We start from the raw sequence: 23,020 nt of genomic DNA, 5'->3' as shown, positions 1-23,020 counted from the left end.
TCACGAAGAACAGGAGCACATTTTGTTGCTACCACGAGCATAACGGCCATGACGGCGAGAAGTGTATCACCCTTCGTAATCATATTGAAGCTTTAGCGCGTGAAGGAAAAATTGATCAATTCCTCCTTCATCCTTTAAGGGATAACCGTAACCAACGCCAAATGAATGTGATTTATTCCATAAGCGGCGGCACACCCATATCTGAATCTTCTAACAGAGCCATGAAAAACAGCGAACGAGCTTTAAGGCCTGGTCACCAAGTGTTTCACGTGGAAGACATCAGGGGATGCAAGTATCAAAAGCCTAACTGGGATCCAATATGTTTCTACCCTGAGGAAGAAAGAGGTATCATCTACCCTCACAATGACCCACTGATCGTGGAAGCTCACATAGCCAACTTTAAAGTACGATGAATCTTGGTAGACACAGAGGCTTCGGTCAATATCACATTTGCTGAAGCTTTCAGGGCACTTAATGTAGCTGAACACTTGCTCGATCGCTCGATTTCTCCTTTGATAAGCTTCTCTGGTGATATCGTGCAACCTTTAAGGAACATACACTTTCCTTTCACCATTGATACATGCCCGTACACAACTACCATTACCATTAACTTCCTGGTGGTTGATTGCCCAACGGCATACAATGTCATCTTTGGACGCATAGGCATCAATGATCTCAAGGCCATGGTATCCACACATATGTTGTTAATGAAATTTCCAACCCCCTATGGCAATGTTTACATCAGAGGAGATCAACTTAGTGCACGGTCGTGTTACAACACTTCGATTAAGTAACAGCACCTGCATGTGCCTAAGGAAACCCTTTTTATACATGACCAAGTCATAAAGACCAACCCAAATGAAGCCAACTTGGATCTTCACGGTGGCAACAGTCAACCCGACGATCCTCGAGATGACTCTTTCACCCGGCAAACACAACCCGCTGAAGAGTTGGAGAAGGTTTCTATCTCAAAAGATTATCCAGATCGCATGGTGAAGATTGACAATGCCTTGTCACCATCCATTCGGTTGACATTGATCTCTTTTTTGCAGAAGAACATTGAGGTCTTCGCCTGGTCATACGAGGACATGTCAGGTATCTCTCCCGATATCATATGTCATTGCTTGAGTATTGAACCCAAGACCAAGCTGGTGAGACAGAAGCGAAGATCTTATGACGCTGAATGATACGAAGCAATGAAGGCAAAAGTTGAAAAACTCAAAGGTATAGGTTTCGTCTGCAAAGTCAATTACCCAACATGGGTAGCAAATGTGGTCCTTGTTAAGAAAAATCCGACCAAAGAAAGTCTCATGCTCCAAAAGGTCTTGTGGAGAATGTGTGTCGATTACACCAACCTAAACAAAAGATGCCCGAATGATAGCTTTCCTCTTCCTTTCACAGACAGACTTATAGACTCTACGGCATGTGTGAACTCCTGAACTTCATGGATGCTTACTCAGGATACAACCAAATCCTCATGAACCCTCCAAACCAAGAACACACAACCTTCACTACTAATAAGGGACTATATTGCTATAAAGTCATGCCCTTCGCCCTAAATAATGCAGGAGCAACTTATCAGAGATTGGTCAATTCAACGTTCGTCGAACAAATTGGGAAGAGCATGGAAGTTTACGTTAATGATATGCTAGTCAAGAGCAAACATGCTGACCAACACATCACCCACCTATCTGAAACTTTCACCATTCTGAAGAGGTATTGAATGAGGTTGAACCCTAACAAATGTGCCTTTGGCGTAGACTCTAGCAAATTCTTAAGCTTCATGATAAGCCAACGAGGCATTGAGGCTAATCCCGAGAAGATCAAAACAATCATTAACATGAAGGAATCGGTAACTTCAAAAGACATCCAGAGCCTTACTGGCAAGGTGGCAGCCTTACCTAGGTTCATCTTTAAGGCCACAGACAGATGTGCTCCTTTCTTCAAAGTACTTAAGGGAAGTAAGAAGTACATTACATGGACTGATGAATGTGCCGATGCATTCAAGAACCTCAAATACTACATGAGTAAAGCCCATCTGCTCTCCAAACCTGAGCAAGGCCTTACAAGATGTAGAGACACGATACTCCAACATTGAGAAATTGGCTTTAGCATTGGTCATGTCTGCTCGAAAACTTCGCCCTTACTTCCAAGGACACTCTATCATCATGCTTACCAATCATCCTCTTTGACAGATACTCCAAAGTCCTAACACTTCCGGGCGAATGATGAAATGGGCGATAGCATTGGATGAGTTTGACATCTCCTACCAACCAAAGCCAGCTAAGAAGGGCCAAGCAGTGGCAGACTTTATCGCTGACTTCACATATCCTGTTGACATTGTTTCTACGCCTAAAAAAGTGGTTTTATTACCCTTGGAAGCTCAGAAAATAGAACCAATAGCCCCAACATGGAGTCTATATGTTGATGGCTTGTCTAACCACCAGGGTTGTGGAGCACGACTAGTTCTTACGACCCTTGACAAAGTGGCGATGAAGTATGCTTTTCGTTTCAAATTCAAGGCGTCGAATAATGAGGTCGAATATGAAGCCCTCATAGCAGGCTTATATTTGGCCAAACACTTTGGGGTTCAACGAATTAATATCTTCAGTACTCCCAATTGGTGGTTAACCAAGTCACCAACAACTTTGACGCTAAGGATAGCCCCATGGCAGCATATTTGGCACAAACACAATTGTTGCTCAAGCACTTCCACTACCAGATCACCCAAATTCCTCGAGCGGCAAACAGTCATGCAGATGTTTTGGCTCGCCTCGCCTCAGCGGTGGAAGGCAAGATTGGGAGAAAAATTCAGGTCGAATTGTTGGCAGCACCAAGCACCATGGCTGCAGAAGTGTGCAACTTACAACAAGGGGATAGTTGATTCGATACAAGGTCCAAGCTAAGCAGATTCGATACAAGGCTACCCGTTACTTGATCATTAATGACCAACTATACAAGCAGGGTTTTAACCTACCATACCTAAGATGCCTTACGCCCGCAGAGGCGGAAACTGTCATTCGGGAAATACATGAAGGAGTCTGCGGAGATCATGCTGGATCTCGATCCCTAGCACGCAAGGCTTTTCGCCAAGGATATTACTGGCCAACACTCCACCAAGATGCCATCAGAATATCCCGCTCATGTGATAAGTGTCAACGCTACGCAACTATTCCTCACTCCCTTCCCGAGCCGCTCACTCCTATGATTAGCCCTTGGCCCTTCGCCCAATGGGAACTTGATTTGATCAACCCAATGTCTGCAGGGAAGGGCAAGGTCCGCTATGCAATCGTTGTAGTTGACTACTTCACAAAGTGGGCCAAAGTAGAACCTTTGGCAACCATTACTGAGGCAAAAATAGAAGACTTCGTATGGAAGAACATCTTTTGCAGATTCGGCATTCCCAATGCGATAGTCACTGACAACGGGCGACAGTTCGACAACAATAAGTTCAAGATATTCTGCTTTAAGTTCAACATCAACTTATGTTTTGCCTCCCCAGCTCATCCCCAATCTAATGGACAAGTTAAAGCCATCAACAAAATAATCAAGCGAACTTTGAAAACCAACTTGGACAAGGCTAAAGGTTGTTGGTCAGAATTTGTACCCCAAGTTCTTTGGTCATACCGCACTTCGTATCGGACATCAACAGGAGAAACCCTATTCTCACTTGCCTTTGGTACAGAGGCAGTTGTCCCAGTTGAGCTTGAGCAAGCAACGTTCCGAGTCCAAAACTACATGCAAAGCGAAACTGACAAACAACTTACCCTTAACTTAGATCTAGTCGAGGAACACAGAAACCAGGCTCACTTGAGGAATGTCGCCTACAGGCAGCGCATCTCCAACTACTATGACTCAAGGGTCAAACCTCGTTCTTTCAAAGTGGGGGACTGGGTATTGAAGAAAAGATTACTCTACGACAAAGTCCCGAGTGAAGGAACACTTAGTCCAAACTGGGATGGACCGTTTGAAATTGTTGGCATCAGTCGCCCTAGCTCCTACAAGCTTAGAAGCTCCAATGGCAAGACCCTTGGCCATCCATGGAACGCTGATCACTTGAAATACTATTACAAGTAAAGTCACATTGTACAAGTGTTAAGCATCAGCCGTTTGGCATCCTATGTAACGAAGACTATTTGGCATGAATTCAATAAAGAGGTGATTTAGACAACTCGGTCCTAATCCTTTTACATTTCTAGCAATCAAACACTCGGGTTTAAAGCTTCAACATGAATGCTTCTAACATGAAACAAAGTCTATGTCAACAAGACTATACAAATAAACGAACAGCTTCACAGTATATTCGTTCAATCATACATTCCAACACATTCATATATAAGCCAACTGTGCTTTGAAAGGGTTCAACATACTTTGTGTCATTCGACACTTGCTACAATGTGCCTCAACACCTTACCCTTATTCTCACCAACTAGGTGATGAAATGTGAAGAAGGAACTCATCTTCATGCCACCAACCAGGTGATGAAATGTACAACCCGTACTCTAATATCATTTGGCAACTTGTCACTTATGCCACCAACCAGGTGAAGAAGGAACTCATCTTCATGCCACTAACCAAGTGATGGATTGTACAACCCGTACTCTCCTTCATGCCACCAACCAGGTGATGAAATGTATAACCCCGTACTCTAATATCATTTGGCAACTTGCCACTCATGCCACCAACCAGGTGAAGAAGGAACTCATCTTCATGCCACCAACCAGGTGATGAAATGTACAACTCCTACTCTCCTTCATGCCACCAACCAGGTGATGAAATGTACAACTCGTACTCTAATATCATTTGACAACTTGCCATTCATGCCATCAACCAGGTGATGAAGGAACTTATCCTCGTGCCACCAACCAGGTGATGAAAAGGAACTCACCTTCGTACCACCAACCAAGTGATGAAAGCAACTTACTATTCATTCCACCTACTAGAAGACGAGTGGTACAACTTGTACATGTGAACTTCTAGCATTCACAAATAATCAAAAACCCTTAAGCTTAACAACTCAACTAGGGGATCACTTATGCCCAACAAGAGTTATAATCACCAATAAAGTCTTATTGCAAGCCAACAACAACTTCAGTGCATGGCATACGAAGATCAAGCTATTCAGCCCTCTTACATCTGCTTCAGACATTTCCCCTCTGTAACAATGCAAACACTACAACTCATAGAAAACTTCACACACTCTTGATCAAGACAGTGTGAAGTAAAACCAATTTATGGTGCCAACAAGAGCTTCATTAAAGGAGTTTAACCACAATTCTCAAAACCTTCACACACTCTTAATCAGGACAATGTGAAGCAAAACCAATTTATGGTGCCAACAAGAGCTTCATCAATGGAGGGCAACCACAATTTTCAAAAGTTTCACACACTCTTGATCAAGACAGTGTGAAGCAAAACCAATTTATGGTGCCAACAAGAGCTTCATCAATAGAGGGCAACCATAATTTTCAAAAGCTTCACACACTCTTGATCAAGACAGTGTGAAGCAAAACCAATTTATGGTGCCTACAAGAGCTTCATCAATGAAGAGCAACCACAATTCTCAAAAGCTTCACACACTCTTGATCAAGACAGTGTGAAGAAAAACCAATTTTTGTTGCCAACAAGAACTTCATCAAAGGAGTTCAACCACAATTCTCAAAAGCTTTACACACTCTTGATCAAGACAGTGTGAAGCAAAACCAATTTATGTTGCCAACAAGAGCTTCATCAATGGAGGGTAACCACAATTCTCAAAAGCTTCACACACTTTTGATCAAGACAGTGTGAAGCAAAACCAATTTATGGTGCCAACAAGAGCTTCATCAATGGAGGGCAACCACAATTCTCAAAAACTTTACATACTCTTGATCAAGACAGTGTGAAGCAAAACCAATTTATGGTGCCAACAAGAGCTTCATCAATGGAGGGCAACCATAATTCTCAAAAGCTTCACACACTCTTGATCAAGACAATGTGAAGCAAAACCAATTTATAGTGCCAACAAGAGCTTCATCAAAGGAGGGAAACCACAATTCTCAAAAGCTTCACACACTCTTGATCAAGACAGTGTGAAGCAAAACCAATTTATGGTGCCAACAAAAGCTTCATCAATGAAGGGCAACTACAACTCGTAGAAAGCTTCACACACTCTTGATCAAGACTGTTTGAAGCAAATTCAATTTATATGGTTCGTCCAAACCTTCGACTACTACAAGGTGTGGTTTGCATTACAATCTCTTGCTCAACATTGTGAAAGCAAAATTTGTATATGTTGTCTCTCCCACATTTTCAAATTTCTAGTTTCCAAAAAAAAAAAGAAGGGAAATTCAACAAAGCTTCATCAATGGAGGACAACTACAAATTCTCAAAAGCTTTACACTATCTTGATCAAGATAATGTGAAGCAAAATCAATTCGTGGTACCCAACAAAGCTTCACCACAAAAGCTTCACCAACAAAAACTTCATCAATGGAGGACAACTACAAATTCTCAAAAGCTTCACACTATCTTGATCAAGATAGTGTGAAACAAAATCAATTCATGGTACCCAACAAAAGCCTTAACTTCAAAGCTTCACCTACAAAGCTTCAACTCCAAAACTTCACCTACAAAAGCTTCAACACAAAAGTTTCACCTACAAAGCTTTAACACAAAAGCTTCACCCACAAAAGCTTCACCTACAAAAGCTTCACCTACAAAAGCTTCACCCACAAAAGCTTCACCCACAAAAGCTTCACCTACAAAAGCTTCACCCACCACAAAAGCTTCACCCATAAAAGCTTCACTAACAAAAGCTTCACCTACAAAGCTTCAACACAAAAGCTTCACCTACAAAGCTTCAACACAAAAGCTTCACACTATCTTGATCAAGATAGTATGAAGCAAAATCAATTCATGGTACCCAACAAAGCTTCAACCTCAAAGCTTCACCTACAAAGCTTCAACACCAAAGCTTCACCTACAAAGCTTAAATATATATATATATATATATATATATATATTCAAAAATTCAAAAATTAAAAAAATTAGGAAATTCGAAAATTCGAAAGAAAAAAAATCGAAAAAAAAAATTATCTAGGTCTCCTCTTCTTTGGGCCTAACAACTTTCATAACAAATATATGTGAAGATGGAGTTTTGGGTTACCACTTAGAAAGGAAATGCCTCATTCGTCAACTCCCTCGACCGGAGACTTGGGGGACTCCTAGCATATGCTACTGCACCTTGATACTCGAAAGTCTCGCAACTACTCAGTGACTTAGATTTTTCAAGTCTCCAACCGAGAAGTTTTCCTCACTCTGGAAATTAATGGAGCACTACCTCAACATACATGCTTCACTCTCAAAGCTTCAACATACAAGCTTCAACAAAAGAAAAAAATTCAAAGAACTTAGTAAAGAAGGCCTTGGTGTATTTAACACAATACGTTGAAAAGAAACAAAGCTTGTTGATTGATATCTCCGATAAATTATAAATATGTACATATACATGAATCAGAATAAACAAACAAGAGGGAGCCTTCACAAAAGGTTACTTAGGAGAAGTCTTAGCAGTCGGCAGAGGCCCAGAAAGAGGAGGCACCGGAGAGTGATTATTCCGAGCCTCAGTACTAGGCAGAACCCCAGAAGGAGAAGGCACCAAAGGTTGATCATTTGAAGTTTCATTACGCGGTACAGCCCCAGAAGCCGAAGGTAATAAATGCCTTTGGAACAAACCCACAAACCTCTGATGATCAAGTAAAATTTGACCATCAGATTCCTGCAGCTGGTCGAGCTTCCTCTTCATGTTTGTAGCATAGTCATGTGCGAGCCTGTTGAACTGTTTATTCTCATGCTTGAGCCCTCTGATCTCCTGTTTGAAACTTATCACTTCAGCCGCCAATGATTCAACTTGGCGGGTTTGAGCAAATAGGTCTTGGGCCATATTAAACACATAACCTGTTGTACTTTTATGCGCAAACGGAAGCAAATTATAACAAAGTACTAATATCAAGGTCGTAGGTGAAAGCTAAAACAAACAATCTCAAACTAACACAAGAGATTTACGTGGTTCGGCGTAAAGCCTACTCCACGGGCGAAGCACGACAAAAATTTCACTAAACAAATGGAGATTACAAAAGAGTGTTTAAACTCTCATAACCCAAATCCCACAAATTACAAACCCTAAACCAAACGAGTAGAGAACTCAAACATAACGAAGAAGATTATTCCAAATTGCTCTCTAACTCACAAATTGACTCTCACCAAATTATCACACGAATGAGCCACACTAAATACACTAACCCTAAGGTCCTATTTATAGTGCATAGGACTTAGGTTACAATATGAATCCTAATAGGAAATAAATCCAAATCCTAATAGGTAATTTAATAAAATCTCTCCACCAAGTAAACTAACTAAGAAGTCAAAACCAAACCCAAATAAGACACCAAAACCAAATAGGTAACACAAACCTAATTTATTGTATCATCCTAATTTTGAGCCAAAAACCCAACATAACCTACACATTGAATACTGAGAGCTAGAGAATCCTTAACAGCCAACTCATCAGACCGTTTGGAAAGTAGTCTGTTATCTTTTGGAGTGAGAAGGTTCCTGGCTACCACTGCAGTGGTCATATCATTCTTCATCATAGAGTTCCCAACGATAAGATGATCGGTAGGGGATAAGAAGGATGGGCGCCATATGTTGTCTTGAGAAGGTATGACTGCCTCTTCACCAAAGTTCAAGTCAAAACAACGGGCGGATGGGCTAGACATTCTCAAAAATGATGAAGGAGAAATGAGGTGCAATAAATCTCTGAAGTACAAAAATAAGGGGAAAATTCCTACAAGCAATAACTCTTTGAACGTACTTTTTGCACACAATTAGTGCCCCTATAAAAGAAAGGGCAACATGGCCGTTGGTTTAAAAATCGAAGAGGCACCACTCTCCGGATTTCGAGAAGCAAATTTTCCTGAGTTAAATACGTCGACAATCCCCACACGCAACATCAGCTCATCGGGTACCACATATAACTTTGCCAAAGATCTCTGACAAAGTTTAGACACATAAATTTTGAAGGTCCAGCTACCCTACTACTACCCACAAGGGTAAAGGAACAACACAACTGCTTGATAATTGGAAAGTCCCTATGTGTGTCAACCTCTATGCTCCGTGGCAAGGCAGACTGGCAAAAATGCCCAACCTTTACTCACATCGAGAAAACATTCCCAATAGGATTACTTGCTCAAAAATCGAAGAGGCACCGCTCCCTGAATCTTAAGAGCCAAACTCCCACTAGGATTGCTTTCTCAAAAATCGACAAGGTACCGCTATCCGACTCTCGAGAGTCAGACTCACAATAGGATTGCTTTCTCAAAAATCAAAGAGGCACCGCTATCCGAATCTCGAAAGCCAGACTCTTAACATGATTGCTTTCTCAAAAATCGAAGAGGCACCGTTCTCTGAATCTTGAAAACCAGGTCCTCAACAGGATTACTTGTTCGAAAACTGAAGAGGCATCGCTTTCCAAACTTTGAGAACTAGATTTCCTTGGATAAAACATGTATACAATCTTCACACGTAACATCAGCTTTCCAGATACCACAGACCACTTTTTCAAAGTGCTCTGACAAAGTTAAAACAAGTGAATGTTGCAGCTCCCACTACATTGCTATGACCGAGAAAGGTAAAGGAACATCGTTACCACTCGCTGTTGGGATAATTCTTATATATGTCAACCTTTATCCTCTACAGCCAGGCAGACCTACAAAAAAAATTGCTCAACTTTTCTTCACATCCAAGAGGGCACTCTCAGCAGAGTCTCTCGAAATACTCAGCTTCTCCCCCCCCCGATAATACCTCTGCAAACAAGCCACACCAGAGCAAGAGTATCTCATATCATCAAGGTTAAAAGTAAGAGTATACCATATCATGCTTTTTCCCTGTCTTTTCCTTTGGCCTTATTCTTACCTGCAAGACAAGGAGAAAATGAGCAATCAGTCAGCACTTGGAATCATGCTTCCAGTCAGGAACTGACTACCTGGAACTCCTTGCCTGATTACTTAACCGGCATTGCTCTCGAGTACTCATCTTCAACATCTTATGCTTCCAGAAAAGATACCACATTTGCTTGAGGAACAGGTAGGGCAAGTGAGAAGGATATAAGGAAGCATGTGGAGACAAGCGCAACAGAACACATGCCGATTCATCTATTACCTTGTCAACAACAAAAGTATCACACATCATCAAGGTCGAACGCACTCTTGATTTGATGGACTTGTTTTGACCTTCAAATGCTTGAGTCGGCCTTATACTCTGGAGGAAACCAGAAAACCTTCCAGCCTAGTTCAAGAATAAGCCTGTGGAAAGTTACTTCTTCAAAAGCAAAAATATCTCATATCATCTCATCTCCTTTTTCTTCTCTTTATCCTTCATGCTGCCTGCAAGATAGGGAGAATGAGAACAATCAGCCGGAACTCGAAATCAAACTTCTGATCTGGGACTGATTGCTGGGAGCTCTGATTGCTTACCTTGTTTGTCACCTCTTTCGGCAAATCTCCTAGCTCGACGACTTGGGGGACTCCTACTACATGGTTTGTATCGCGTTTAACCAAGCCTAAAACTACAAGTAATCTTCAAGTCAAATTGATACATTACCTTGTGCATCTCCACCAGTTAAAGATACCACCCCTGGATGGAGGAAAAGTATTTCCAGAGAAGATGCCATATCTACCTATGAGACAGATAAGACAAGTGAAGACGATACCACACTTTGGTACTTAGAAGTTTCGTGATTACTCAATAGCTTGAATCTTGCAAGTCCCCAACCGAGGAGTTTCCCTCACTCGGGAACTTAGGGGAGCACTGTTTGTATCATACTTGACCAATCCCGAAACTACCAAGCACCGGTCAATGTTATACCATCAAGGATCTAGAAGCGTTTCCCTCCAACCAGGAGACCAATCACAGCGCGACACGTGTCGACATCAGAAGCCAATCATAGCGCAACACGTGTCAACATCGGAAGCCAATCACAATACGACACATGCTCAATGTCAAAACAAAGCTAGAAACTCTATTATATTAAAGGAGATCATTCTCCCACAATATTTTCTAATGTCATTTATACTAAATCATTCACCAGTACTCACTAAATGAGAGCTTAAACCTATGTACTTGTGTAAACCCTTCATAATTAATGAGAACTCCTTAACTCCGTGGACGTAGCCAATCTGGGTGAACCACGTACATCTTGTATTTGCTTCCCTGTCCCTATCCATTTACATACTTATCCACACTAGTGACCAGAGCAATCTAGCGAAGGTCACAAACTTAACACTTTCTGTTGTACCAAAGTCCTCACTGATTTTGTGCATCAACATTGCTAATCTGTGGATTGCTGTTGAGAGGAATAAAATATTGAAGGCAAGGCATAAAGAAGAAGAGAAGAAGCCTACAAATTCACTGATTCTCTTCTGTGATGAGGAAGACGACCTCAACGAGGTCATCCCTTTGTTTATTTTATTTTATTTTATTTTTGTGAATTTGTTGTGAGTTGTTAGAGAATTTGAGTTTTCATTGAACATAACCTTAGTCTTTTATGAATTCGTAGCCACCGCCATCGCCACTTCCTCCTTCTACTTCAATCTCAATATGCCCAAAACCAAACAAAAAAAAAAGACCCATGGACCCGTCCTGAACCGGCCCGTTTGAAACGGGCCGGGTTAGGTCTGATTCCTAAACTCAAAATTCCTTTACCCGGCCCGGCCCGCCCCGTAACATTTTAAAACGAGTGGGTCCAGTTCCTTCAAATTTCGGCCCGGCCCGGCCCGTGCCAACCCTAGTCAAAATATGTCTAAAATGGCTAATTGCCTTTTTCTCTCTATCTCTCTCTCTTTGGGTCCAAATGGCACAAACCCATCTTAACTTCAATGTTTCTGTCGGCCCACAATTGAATGCTAAGTCGCAAGCCCAGCACATTGGCCCACTCCTAAGTACTGAGCTTATCATGGAGAGAGTTTCTACAATTAGAGGGTTTTTTTAGGGTTATAGGTGTTGTAAGTGAGAAATCTTAGGTTCAATTCTCGTTAAAGGCGAATTTGAACCACATTATTACTAGCTCATTGTGAGACTTAGCCTACCCCTCTCCCTCTTAGTATAAATAATATCATTTGTTCAAAAACATAAAAAATTAGACGATTGAAACATTAAAGTCAATGTACAATACAAGAAGGTTAAAATTGACCTGCTACAATACAGAGCGACTCGAACATCTTAAACGAATACTTGTAAATTAGGTTTAATTAAGCTTAGATTACTAGCTCTTCAAGGAGATTGACTTTCCACTATCTAGTTTCTTTTGAACTCTTAAAATTAACTATGTAGAATTTGTAGGGTCTTTCCAAAAGATTATATCGTGTGTCCGTATATACTTTCCCATTCACTATAGCTTTGTGTTGTATTTGTATTATGGGAAATTTTTTGAAAAGTCATATGAACTTGTTCACATTTTTCAATGTGTCATATAAACTAAAATTTTAAGAAATGTGTCATACCAACTTTACAAAATCATTAATTTATCATCTCACCCTAACTCCGTTAAGTTTTCCATCCAATATAAGTCATGTGCTCGCACATGGCTTGTGTTTAGGGTTAATTAGGTCATTTTAACATATTTTCACAAGCTTTTTACTTTTCTTTAGTATAAACACTTAAATTCTTTACATTTCTTTAGAGCATATGCATTTACAACTCCATTTATGGCACGAAACGTCAACCTTTCTCATTTGCAAAACCCATATGAAATTATGTCTTCATGTTATGCTAAATGCAAACTCCCACTTGTGTATTATTACATATTTGAAATAACCAGAAAGCAGTACATTGCATGATCATTTCATTTCTATCATATCAAAAATATTGTTCAATTGCCTGAGAAACCTACAGTTTTTTTGTTGAAGGGAAGTAAGATATTAGAACAACCAAAATAATCCTAAACACAAGTCATGTGCGAGGCACATGACTTATATTGAATAGAAAACTGAACGGAATTAGAGAAAGATGACAAATTAATGATTTCAAAAAGTTGATATGACAAATTGCTTAAAATTTTAGTTTATATAACAAATTGAAAGCGTACAAGTTCATATGACATTTCAAAAAAAAAAAATCCTTGTATTATTTCAACACGCATTACCAACATTATTAGAAAAATACATAGAAGACTTATTGAAGTTTATTTTTTGCCTAGAAACTTTAGCAAAAAAGCTGATAATATTTAGAACATTTCTTGCAGCTTCGGCAGTGGCTTTAGCAAAAATCAAACAATTATTTGTATACATAAGGTTGGTAATTCTATAACCGAAAGGTGATGAAAGAATTCCTACTTGATTCTTAATGGTGTTTGCTATCTCATTTAACTGTCTATTTGTACTATCATTTATACCATATTTCTAATAGAGGAAGGGTCCACCAACACATGCGAGTTTCAGCTTTATTATAGACATGGTAAAAATAGATGATAAAAATAATATTTTTGATTAGTGACTCCACGCATAAAATGAAAATGTAAGGAGATAAGGGATCTCTATGTCTAATACCTTTACCAATATATCAATTACTATATATTAGCTAGGCTTCTAATTAATAAGGAGGGGAAAAGAACATAAGATATACACTCAATGACCAGATCAATCCAATAATTAATTATCAAACCCAAACCCTTCTTAATAGCCCTCTTTCTTAATCAATAATTGTTAAGCCATTTGATTATTCATATTTCATTTCATTTTCTAACTAATCATGTATATTTTGCACATTTTAGATGATCAATAATTTTAAATTTGGATATATTATGCAAGTATGACCTTTAAATGAGGATCTAATAGCAAGTCCTCTTGCAATTGGGTGATTAATCCCCCTACCCCAATAAAAAGGAAAATACTTGGGTACTTGATGGGGAGTACCTAAAAGACCGACCATGGAAGAAAATGCCGATAATATCGGCGAAATATCGCCGATATTATCGGTTTTTCGCGCAATGGATATTTAAATAGGTATCCGAATGGTTTTCGTCAAAATATCGCGATATTTTTTTGAACGGTGCAATCGGACTCCGAGCCGAACGTCGGAGAAGAACGCCGGAGATGGTGTGCCTATTCCCGAGCCGATTTCGTCCCAAAAACCTTGCAAAAACACGATTTTAAACTTCAATTTCACATATAAACTTCAAATTTCACGCATACAAGAGGTAATAAACGATTCAACATATGTGATGTCAGTTTAAGGTTTAGGGTTTCAATGGAATCTCACCTGAAAACTTGTTTTCTTCGAGTCGAAGACGAACCAGATGACTGAGCCAACTCCTTGCTCAGCGGCGCACCGCCACAGACGACTGAGCCAACTCCGACTTCGCCAGAGCCACGATCAACAGCGGCGACACCCAGAAAGCTGGTTTCTGAAAAGGAAGAGGGATTCGAGATTGTCGGACTGAGGAGCAGAAGGCCATGGTGTGTGTGTAGGGGAAGGGAGAAGAGAGATCGAGAGATCTGTGTGTGTGTGTGTGCGTGGGAGAAGGGAGAAGAGAGATCGAGAGATCTCTGTGTGTGTGTGTGCGCGCGAGAAGGGAGAAGAGAGATCGGAAAAGGGAGAAGAGAGATCGGAGATCTGTGTGTGTGTGTGTGTGTGGGAGAAGGGAGAAGAGAGATCGAGAAGGATCGAGAAGGATCGAGAGAGAGAGAGACTGAGGTCGTGTCTGCGTGTGTGATGTTTGTGTGCATGCGTTGTGTGCGTGTGTGGTTGCGTGCATTTGTGTGTGTGTGTGGGTTCCTCCTGTCAGGAGGACACATGACTCACTCAGTATTCCCGACAAGTTTTACAATTATTTTGACAATTTCATACTACTTTTACAATTATAATTTGTATTCTTTTCAGACCATGGATGGTGGTTTCATTCAAAACCGTGTGCCGATATTGTTTTAAAAGGTGGAGTATCAGAGCCATTGTGATATTCTTTCAAAGCTGCCATTGTGATATTCTTTCAAGAGGTGGAGTATCAGAGCCATTCAGAGCCTTTTCGATTATTTTATTTCCCTTACCCCTTTCAAAGTCATTCCAGATCCATTCCAGAGCTTGAACACAAAGGGTTCCATATTTAAAGTAAGTTTACAAACTTATATTTATATTCTTATAATTTATACAACAACAAAAAAATTTGTGTGGACTCGTATGTTAATTTTTTTAAGTAATTAATACTTGCATGTTAGTTTTTGTAAGTAATTAAGTAATGTTAACAGTTAGTTTTTGTAAGTAATTAAGTAATGTTAACAATTACATGTTAATTTTCTTAAGTAATTAATACTTGCATGTTAGTTTTTGTAAGTAATTAAGTAATGTTAACAATTACATGTTAATTTTTTTAAGTAATTAAGTAATGTTGTATAATTATTCCCTAGGATACTTTTAATATGTTTAATGTTATTTATTATTTTATTTCCCTTACCATTTTCAAAGCCATTCCAGATCCATTCCAAAGCTTGAACACAAAGGGTTCCATATTTAAGGTAAGTTTACAAACTTATATTTATATTATTGTAATTTATACAACAACAAATAAATTTGTGTGGATTCGTATGTTAATTTTTTTAAGTAATTAATACTTGCATGTTAATTTTTGTAAGTAATTAAGTAATGTTAACAATTACATGTTAATTTTTTTAAGTAATTAAATAATGTTGTATAATTATTCCCTAGGATAATTTTAATATGTTTAATGTTATTTATTATTTTATTTCCCTTACCATTTTCAAAGCCATTCCAGATCCATTCCAAAGCTTGAACACAAAGGGTTCCATATTTAAGGTAAGTTTACAAACTTATATTTATATTATTGTAATTTATACAACAACAAATAAATTTGTGTGGACTCGTATGTTAATTTTTTTAAGTAATTAATACTTGCATGTTAATTTTTGTAAGTAGTTAAGTAATGTTAACAATTACATGTTAATTTTTTTAAGTAATTAAGTAATGTTGTATAATTATTCCCTAGGATAATTTTAATATGTTTAATGTTATTTATTATTTTATTAATATTAGGTTTTATTATCAAATAGGATTATTATTCATTAATATTAGTTTTTTTTATTATCAAATTGGATTATTATTCATTAAATTAGATTATTATCAAATTGGATTATTATTCATTAAATTGGATTATTCATTAAATTGGCTTATTATCAAATTGGACTATTCATTAAATTGGATTATTATTAAATTGGATTATTATCAAATTGGATTATTATTCATCACTATGTTTTATATTAGGATTATTTTTAAGATAATTGGATTATTATTCATTAAATTGGCTTATTATCAAATTGGACTATTCATTAAATTGGATTATTATTAAATTGGCTTATTATCAAATTGGACTATTCATTAAATTGGATTATTATTAAATTGGATTATTATCAAATTGGATTATTATTCATCACTATGTTTTATATTAGGATTATTTTTTTATCAAATAGGATTATTATTCATTAATATTAGGTTTTTTTTATTATCAAATTGGATTATTCATTAAATTGGATTATTATTAAAGTGGATTATTATTAAATTGGATTATTATCAAAAAGGAATATTATTCATCACTATGTTTTATATTAGGATTACTTTCATGAAAAATAATTATCATCATTTATATTAGGATTATTATCAAAAAGGAATATTATTCATCATTTATATTAGGATTATTTTTTTTATCAAATTGGATTATTATTCATTAATATTAGGTTTTATTATTCCATATTATTTTTTTAATTACTTAAATTTTTACAATCATTTTCTTTACTTCATATTTAATTCTTCTGTAGAATAACTTTATTTTTTAGGTTCTCTTATATAACCGTCATCACTACTATATTTTTTGGCCAAAAAATATTTGTCTAATTTTCATGAAAAATAAATGTAGGTACATTTACGATGTCCAGTGGAGCTACTAAACGTGATCCAGCTTGGGAACATGGATACCCAATAGATGGAAACAAACATGGCACAATTTGCAAATATTGTGGTCGGGTAATGAAGAGTGGCGGAGTGACACGACTTAAGTACCATCTTAGTGGATTAGATCCAGCAAAAAATGTCCAACGATGCGATAATGTCCCCCCAGAAGTGAAGGCATTCATCAGCACATTATTAAAAAATAAAAAACAGCAGAAGGAAAAGATAACACAGGGAATGGAAAATATTCGAGCTGGGCTACGGGGAGAAGTCTATGGCCAAGCGATTGACAGTGATGATGATGACGATGAGGACGAATGTGATGATGACATAGGACCTGAAGAACGACGCTGTTTGAAACAAGCATTACGTGCCTCCAAATAGTCAGCATGGGAAAGAGAACACCTTCATAAAATTTCTAATAGAGCACAAGGTTCCGGGACAAGTGGTGGTGCACAAATGAGACGGGGAGGCAGTCTTAGAGAATCACAACCAACACCACCAACAGCCCCAAGTTTATATAAGTCATCCAAAGCACGTCAAAAGAGTGTTTGGAGTTATTTCACTGGAGGTAATGTGAAGGAGGGAATGGGGCGTCTAATTAGCAAGTTCTTTATCTATGAAAATGTCCCTGCTGCGAAGGCATCATCACATCATTTCAAAAATATGGTAGTGGGATGTCAACAGGCCGGTGTTGGAGTACAACCTCCCACTCCCTATGAGATAAGAAACAAATATTTGGATATGGAGTATAAAGACATTGGCGAGTATGTTAACAAGTTGAGGTCAAAGTGGGAAACTAATGGTTGCACAATCATGTGTGACGGATGGACCGGCCCGACCAGATTGTCTATCATAAACTTCATGGTATACTCCAAGGGAAAGACAATTTTTTTGAAGTCTGTTGATGCTTCAGACCATATAAAGAATTACAAGTATATTTACAAATTATTGAGGGATGTAATCATGGAGGTGGGAGAGCATAATGTTGTCCAAGTCGTGACCGACAACGGTTCTGCATTTGTCAAAGCTGGAAAAAAGTTAATGAAGCATCATAATGTGTTTTGGACATCATGTGCAGCACATTGTATTGATCTCATGTTTGAGGCAATGGGGAAGAGAGAGAATGTTGCTACTGTGGTCAAAAGAGCTAGAACGATCACAAATTATATTTACAATTACGGTTGGTTGTTGGCAAAGATGTGTGAATTTTGCAAAGGAGAAATTATTTGTCCAGCTACCACTCGATTCCCCACCAACTATATTGCATTAGACAGCCTACTCAAGAAGAAAGCAGGGTTGAAGCAACTATTCACTAGTGACGATTGGGCCAACCACAATTTGAGCCGCTCAAATACAGGTCGTATGGTGGAAAGTATAGTGCTTGATCATGCTTTTTGGACTTAATCAGAACATGTGTGTCAACTGTTTGAACCTCTTTACAAAGTTTTACGGATCGTTGACACAGAAGTGTATCCTACTATGGGGGCAGTATATGAGTTGATGCGTGTAGTGAAGGATGAATTGGAAAGAAAACATGGTGCAAGGTGGGTCATAAAGATAATTGAAGACCGATGGTATAAAACATTATACCACGATTTGCATGCAGCAGGTATAAATTATGTCATAATTTGCAATTCATTTCTTTAGTTGCATAAGTATTATTTCTCTTATTAGAGTATGTGTTTCTTTGAACAGCATATTATTTGAATCCCCGATACCAATACAGACCCGGTGTTGGAGATGATGGTAACCTTATACGTGCTGTACATAATGTATACTCTAAATTAGACCCTGGATCACCAGCAGTTGGCCAATTTGGAAATGAGGTACACAATTACTTAAATTATAATAATTACTTTGTTGGATTAAACCAACACAATTTATTGAATTCAGCTAACATGGTTTAAAGATGCAAGAAGAACTTTTGGAGAACCAACATCAGTTGCTGCTCGAACAAATATGTCTCCTAGTGAGTATAAACATATTTCACTATAAGTTTATAATAGAATTTGTTGGAGTTATTAGGCTTATCAACATTGTTTTTCATTGTAGCTGAATGGTGGATCATGTATGGGACCGATGCACCAACTGTGAGAAAGTTAGCAATCAAAGTATTATCACAAACAACTTCCTCATCTGCTTGTGAAAGAAATTGGAGCACATTTGCACTCATACACACAAAGCAAAGAAATAAGTTGGCTCATAGTAGCTTGGAAAAATTAGTTTATTGCTACTACAACATGAAGCTTCAAATTCGAGATAAGGAAGCAGAAATAGATCATGTCGACCGTGGTGACCCACTAGATGTGTTTGATATTGTTGGTGAAGATGATGATACAGAGGGTAACCAATTTTTTTAATGGATTAGACCTCTTCATTTAGATGATGATGAAGGCAACCCAGCTCCCAGAGTTGCTGAAGAAGCACGTAATGAAGGGATAAATGTAGAAAGAGTATTAGATGAGGAGGTGGGATCTAGCAGCGCTGACTCTTTGGAAGAACTTTTGTGCCCAAGACCAAGAAACACTGGAATTCCACCTTATTCCAATCCTACACAACCACAACATCGTGCTGATACTAATGATAGCTCTAGTACAAGATCAGGAGACTCACCTACCACCAGAGGTGGGAATAATGAAGGACATAGTGGAGCTGGAGGTAGTGGAGCTGGAGGTAGTGGTGGTGGATATGGAAACTATTATGGACCACCTCCCGGATTTATAAGCCCATTCACTGGTGAGGCAAACTTCACGCATGCAACACAGGATGATGACCATGGCAGTAGGCGGGCAGGACCAGGAATTGGTGCCATAGGGAATGACTATACTCGCAGAGAAAGAGGCAAGGGGATTTTGTCAAGTCAAGAAGATGACTCGTTATCTAGAACTTCGGACTCTGTTGGAGTGGGAAGTAGTAACTATGGTAATACTCATAACCAACCATTTCCCTACCCTTCATATCCCATTCCTTTTGGGATGGAATCGAGCGACTCATGGAAACAATCCGAGACTCAATCTTCAAATGATTTTGCTTATGGACAAGGTCAACCAATCTCATATCCATATGGGTGGCATGTTAACAATTACATGCAAAATTATTTTGGGGCTTTATCATTTGATAACTACTCTTCACAATACACTCACTCTACACATAGAGATGATGAAGATAGTCAAAATTTTGAACCTCATAGGAACTCTATGTGGTACTAAGTCACTCATGTATCTTACCATGCAATGTATAAAGTGTAAAATATTGTACTAATTCATTATATATAAATGATTATGGTGTGTTTAGACTTCTTTCATTAATTACTACATATTTTCTACACTCACAATGTTTGTCAACTCGCTATATAATCAACTTGATAATGTTAAATCCATCATGCAATGTATTTCCTTCCAATTTTTTGTGATAAACTAATAGATAATTGACTAAATAAACATCCTGCAAAGTTTCAATAAAAATTTCCAAGTTTTTCTTACAATTTCCGTGGTTTCCATGTAATTTTTATCGATATCGATATTATCCCGATATTTCCATTGATATTTCCGTGTTTTTGGACTACCGATATTTCCGATATTACCGATATTTTCTTCCTTGAGACCGACTAAATGAAATGGCCCAATGAGAACAAAACACCTATTTCAATGTAAGTTCTATAAACATGTAACCAAACACAATATTAACCACATATCCAAACAACCCATTTCTTCCCCAACGCCCTCCCCTTCCCAACCTCCATCTCCTTCTTGCTTCTGCCAGTTTCAGTGCCGGTAACCTTGTCTTCTCCGTCGAACCCACCTGTATCTTCTCCTCCAATCTCTCTATCGTCCCGCCCCCAAACGCTATTCTTTATCATAGCCATGGCAGCACCACTTCCCTCCCCTGAAGGTACCCATAACCATTTCTCTGCCCTTCGCCAGAAACCATGTCATCATCGGCGTCGATTGCATCCGACGACTTCCTTTTGATGTTGATTCGAAGAGAAAGAACGAAAAAGAGAGCAAATCTTCTCATGATGGGTGATCCGACGAGGCCACAGTGGTCGGTTAACAGTTTTGGATGGGGTGTCTGCTTGTCTTCTTGTTGAGAAAGAAGATGAGTGCTTGGATAGTGATGAAGAGGAAATTTGGAGTGTTTTGTTAGGGAACTAGCGAGTGTTTGGTTAATAATGAAGAATTGCTGAAAGTGCCAGCTATTTTAATATTATTGGTCCACCTCAGAAATTCAGTATATTAGGTCTTGACCGATGAGGACCCAAGTATATCTACTAATTAATAAAACCCTATTTGTCAACCAAAAGAGGGTGAAAAGACAAATTAGTCTTCTATCACATAAAAAAATGATGGGCAATAATTTAATTTCATAGATCTAAATGTTACTGTTTTTTATTGAAACCTCACCACATGTGATGTTAAAATACCTCCAATATTTATAAAAATAAAAATAAAAGACAAAAAAAAAACCTCCCACTCCCCCACTTTCTATCTCCCTCTCTCCCTCTCTCCTTCTCATTCTCTAAAAAAATGTGTTCATACACACAAAGTGTGTAGGCAAATGCTAGTCGTCCCAATAAAAATTGCTCCATCCAACCCAAATCCTCCTTGCTATTCGATTGGGCCGACTCCCCCAAACTCAACAATAAGGCGATTCTTGCCCGCCTCTGCGCTTGAGGCAATATGACGTCATGCTGATGTCACATGACAAAAAAAATGTAGGCGAGAGTGCAGGAGACGGAGAGAGGTGAAATGGAGGAATGGACAAAGAGAGACGAAGTGATGGAATTGGATTGGCCGAGAGCTACGGTGTACTGGAATTTGCTTCACGATCTAGTGTACTAGGACCTATTGTCAGCGATCGTGAAGTCAAGGGGGGAGGGGGAGGTGAGAATTCGTTGATGGGAGGGGATGATGGTTCCTGAAAATAATGGACGGACGGACGGACAGAGGAATCGAGGGAGAAAATGAGAGAGAGTGGGATGGTTCCAGAAAAAATGATAAATAAATTGGGAAATTTGGAAAAATAGCTAAAATTCGGACCATGAATAGAACTTTAGCCAACTGTTATAATATGTTATAATTCTAATCAAAATTTAACATGAAAATACTTCAATACCCTTTTTAATTAAAATAATTACAAAATATGTTCATGTTTGTCAAGTTTACAGTACCAGCAACTTCCTCGTCTTCATCAATCGTCTGTTCCAGAGGAGTCACGTCTTCGTCATCCGAGGTTATTCGATAATCCTCCAGCACAGAAGTGTTTATATCCCAAAATTAAGTACGAAGTGATTAAATCCCAAAATATATCATGTTTTCCATTATTGTCACGAAACGTGTCCTCCACCTTTTTGAGAGACAAAAGAGCATCGTCAGTTGTTAATTTCTGGTAACCACTGCCTCATCCGCCGGGTAATCGGGATCGCCCATTGCTTGACCTCAAATGTAAAAAATGTTCACAATTTGAATCAATATCATTGTAAAAAATAGAATTTAAAAAATATGTCTGAAGCTAAAATTGAAGGACGATATATTTAACAAGATTTCATAAAGCTCTAGAATTAAACCTTCAATAGTCATCCACCAAACATAAAGTGTACAGACTTTCTTGAGAAAATATGCAGAATTTGGAGCAGATCTCTGTGGGAAATTGGTTAGGGTTTTGATCGCTGGCAACGGGGATTGATGTTGTGGTGTTTTAGGGTTCGGTGTAGTTATTTTGAAAAAACAAAATTAATACGGGAGCAATACCAACTGTTTTATGGGACAGAGCCGAAAAGACTACACAAAGAATGGATGGAGAAGATATAGTTTTGTAATTATTTTAGTTAAAAAGGGTATTGTAGCATTTTCATTTCAAGTTTTGGTTAGAATTACGAAAAGTTATAAAGGTTGGCTAAATTTCAATTCATGGTCTAAATTTTGGCTATTTTTCCAAATTTTCCAAATAAATTCATCCTGATATTAGAAAGTCTATATAATCCCACACGTTTCTAAATCGCACTAAATTAAAAATAAATAAAAAGAGA

General features: G+C 38.3%; 1 protein-coding gene across 1 annotated transcript; it reads left to right on the top strand.

The window, feature by feature from the left end:
- Positions 1–18,344: 18,344 nt before the first annotated feature.
- On the top strand, positions 18,345–19,408 carry LOC126614881 (uncharacterized). Its single transcript, XM_050282565.1, has 4 exons — positions 18,345–18,601; positions 18,688–18,818; positions 18,886–18,961; positions 19,045–19,408. The coding sequence occupies exons 1-4, from the start codon at positions 18,472–18,474 to the stop codon at positions 19,350–19,352; spliced, it is 645 nt and encodes a 214-aa protein (XP_050138522.1). The 5' UTR covers positions 18,345–18,471; the 3' UTR covers positions 19,353–19,408.
- Positions 19,409–23,020: the final 3,612 nt, after the last annotated feature.

The sequence above is a fragment of the Malus sylvestris genome, chromosome 3, assembly GCF_916048215.2.
Source record: "Malus sylvestris chromosome 3, drMalSylv7.2, whole genome shotgun sequence".
Taxonomy (NCBI): domain Eukaryota; kingdom Viridiplantae; phylum Streptophyta; class Magnoliopsida; order Rosales; family Rosaceae; genus Malus; species Malus sylvestris.
Note: the sequence above shows the minus strand (reverse complement) of the source record. Positions and strands in the feature narration are given on the sequence as shown.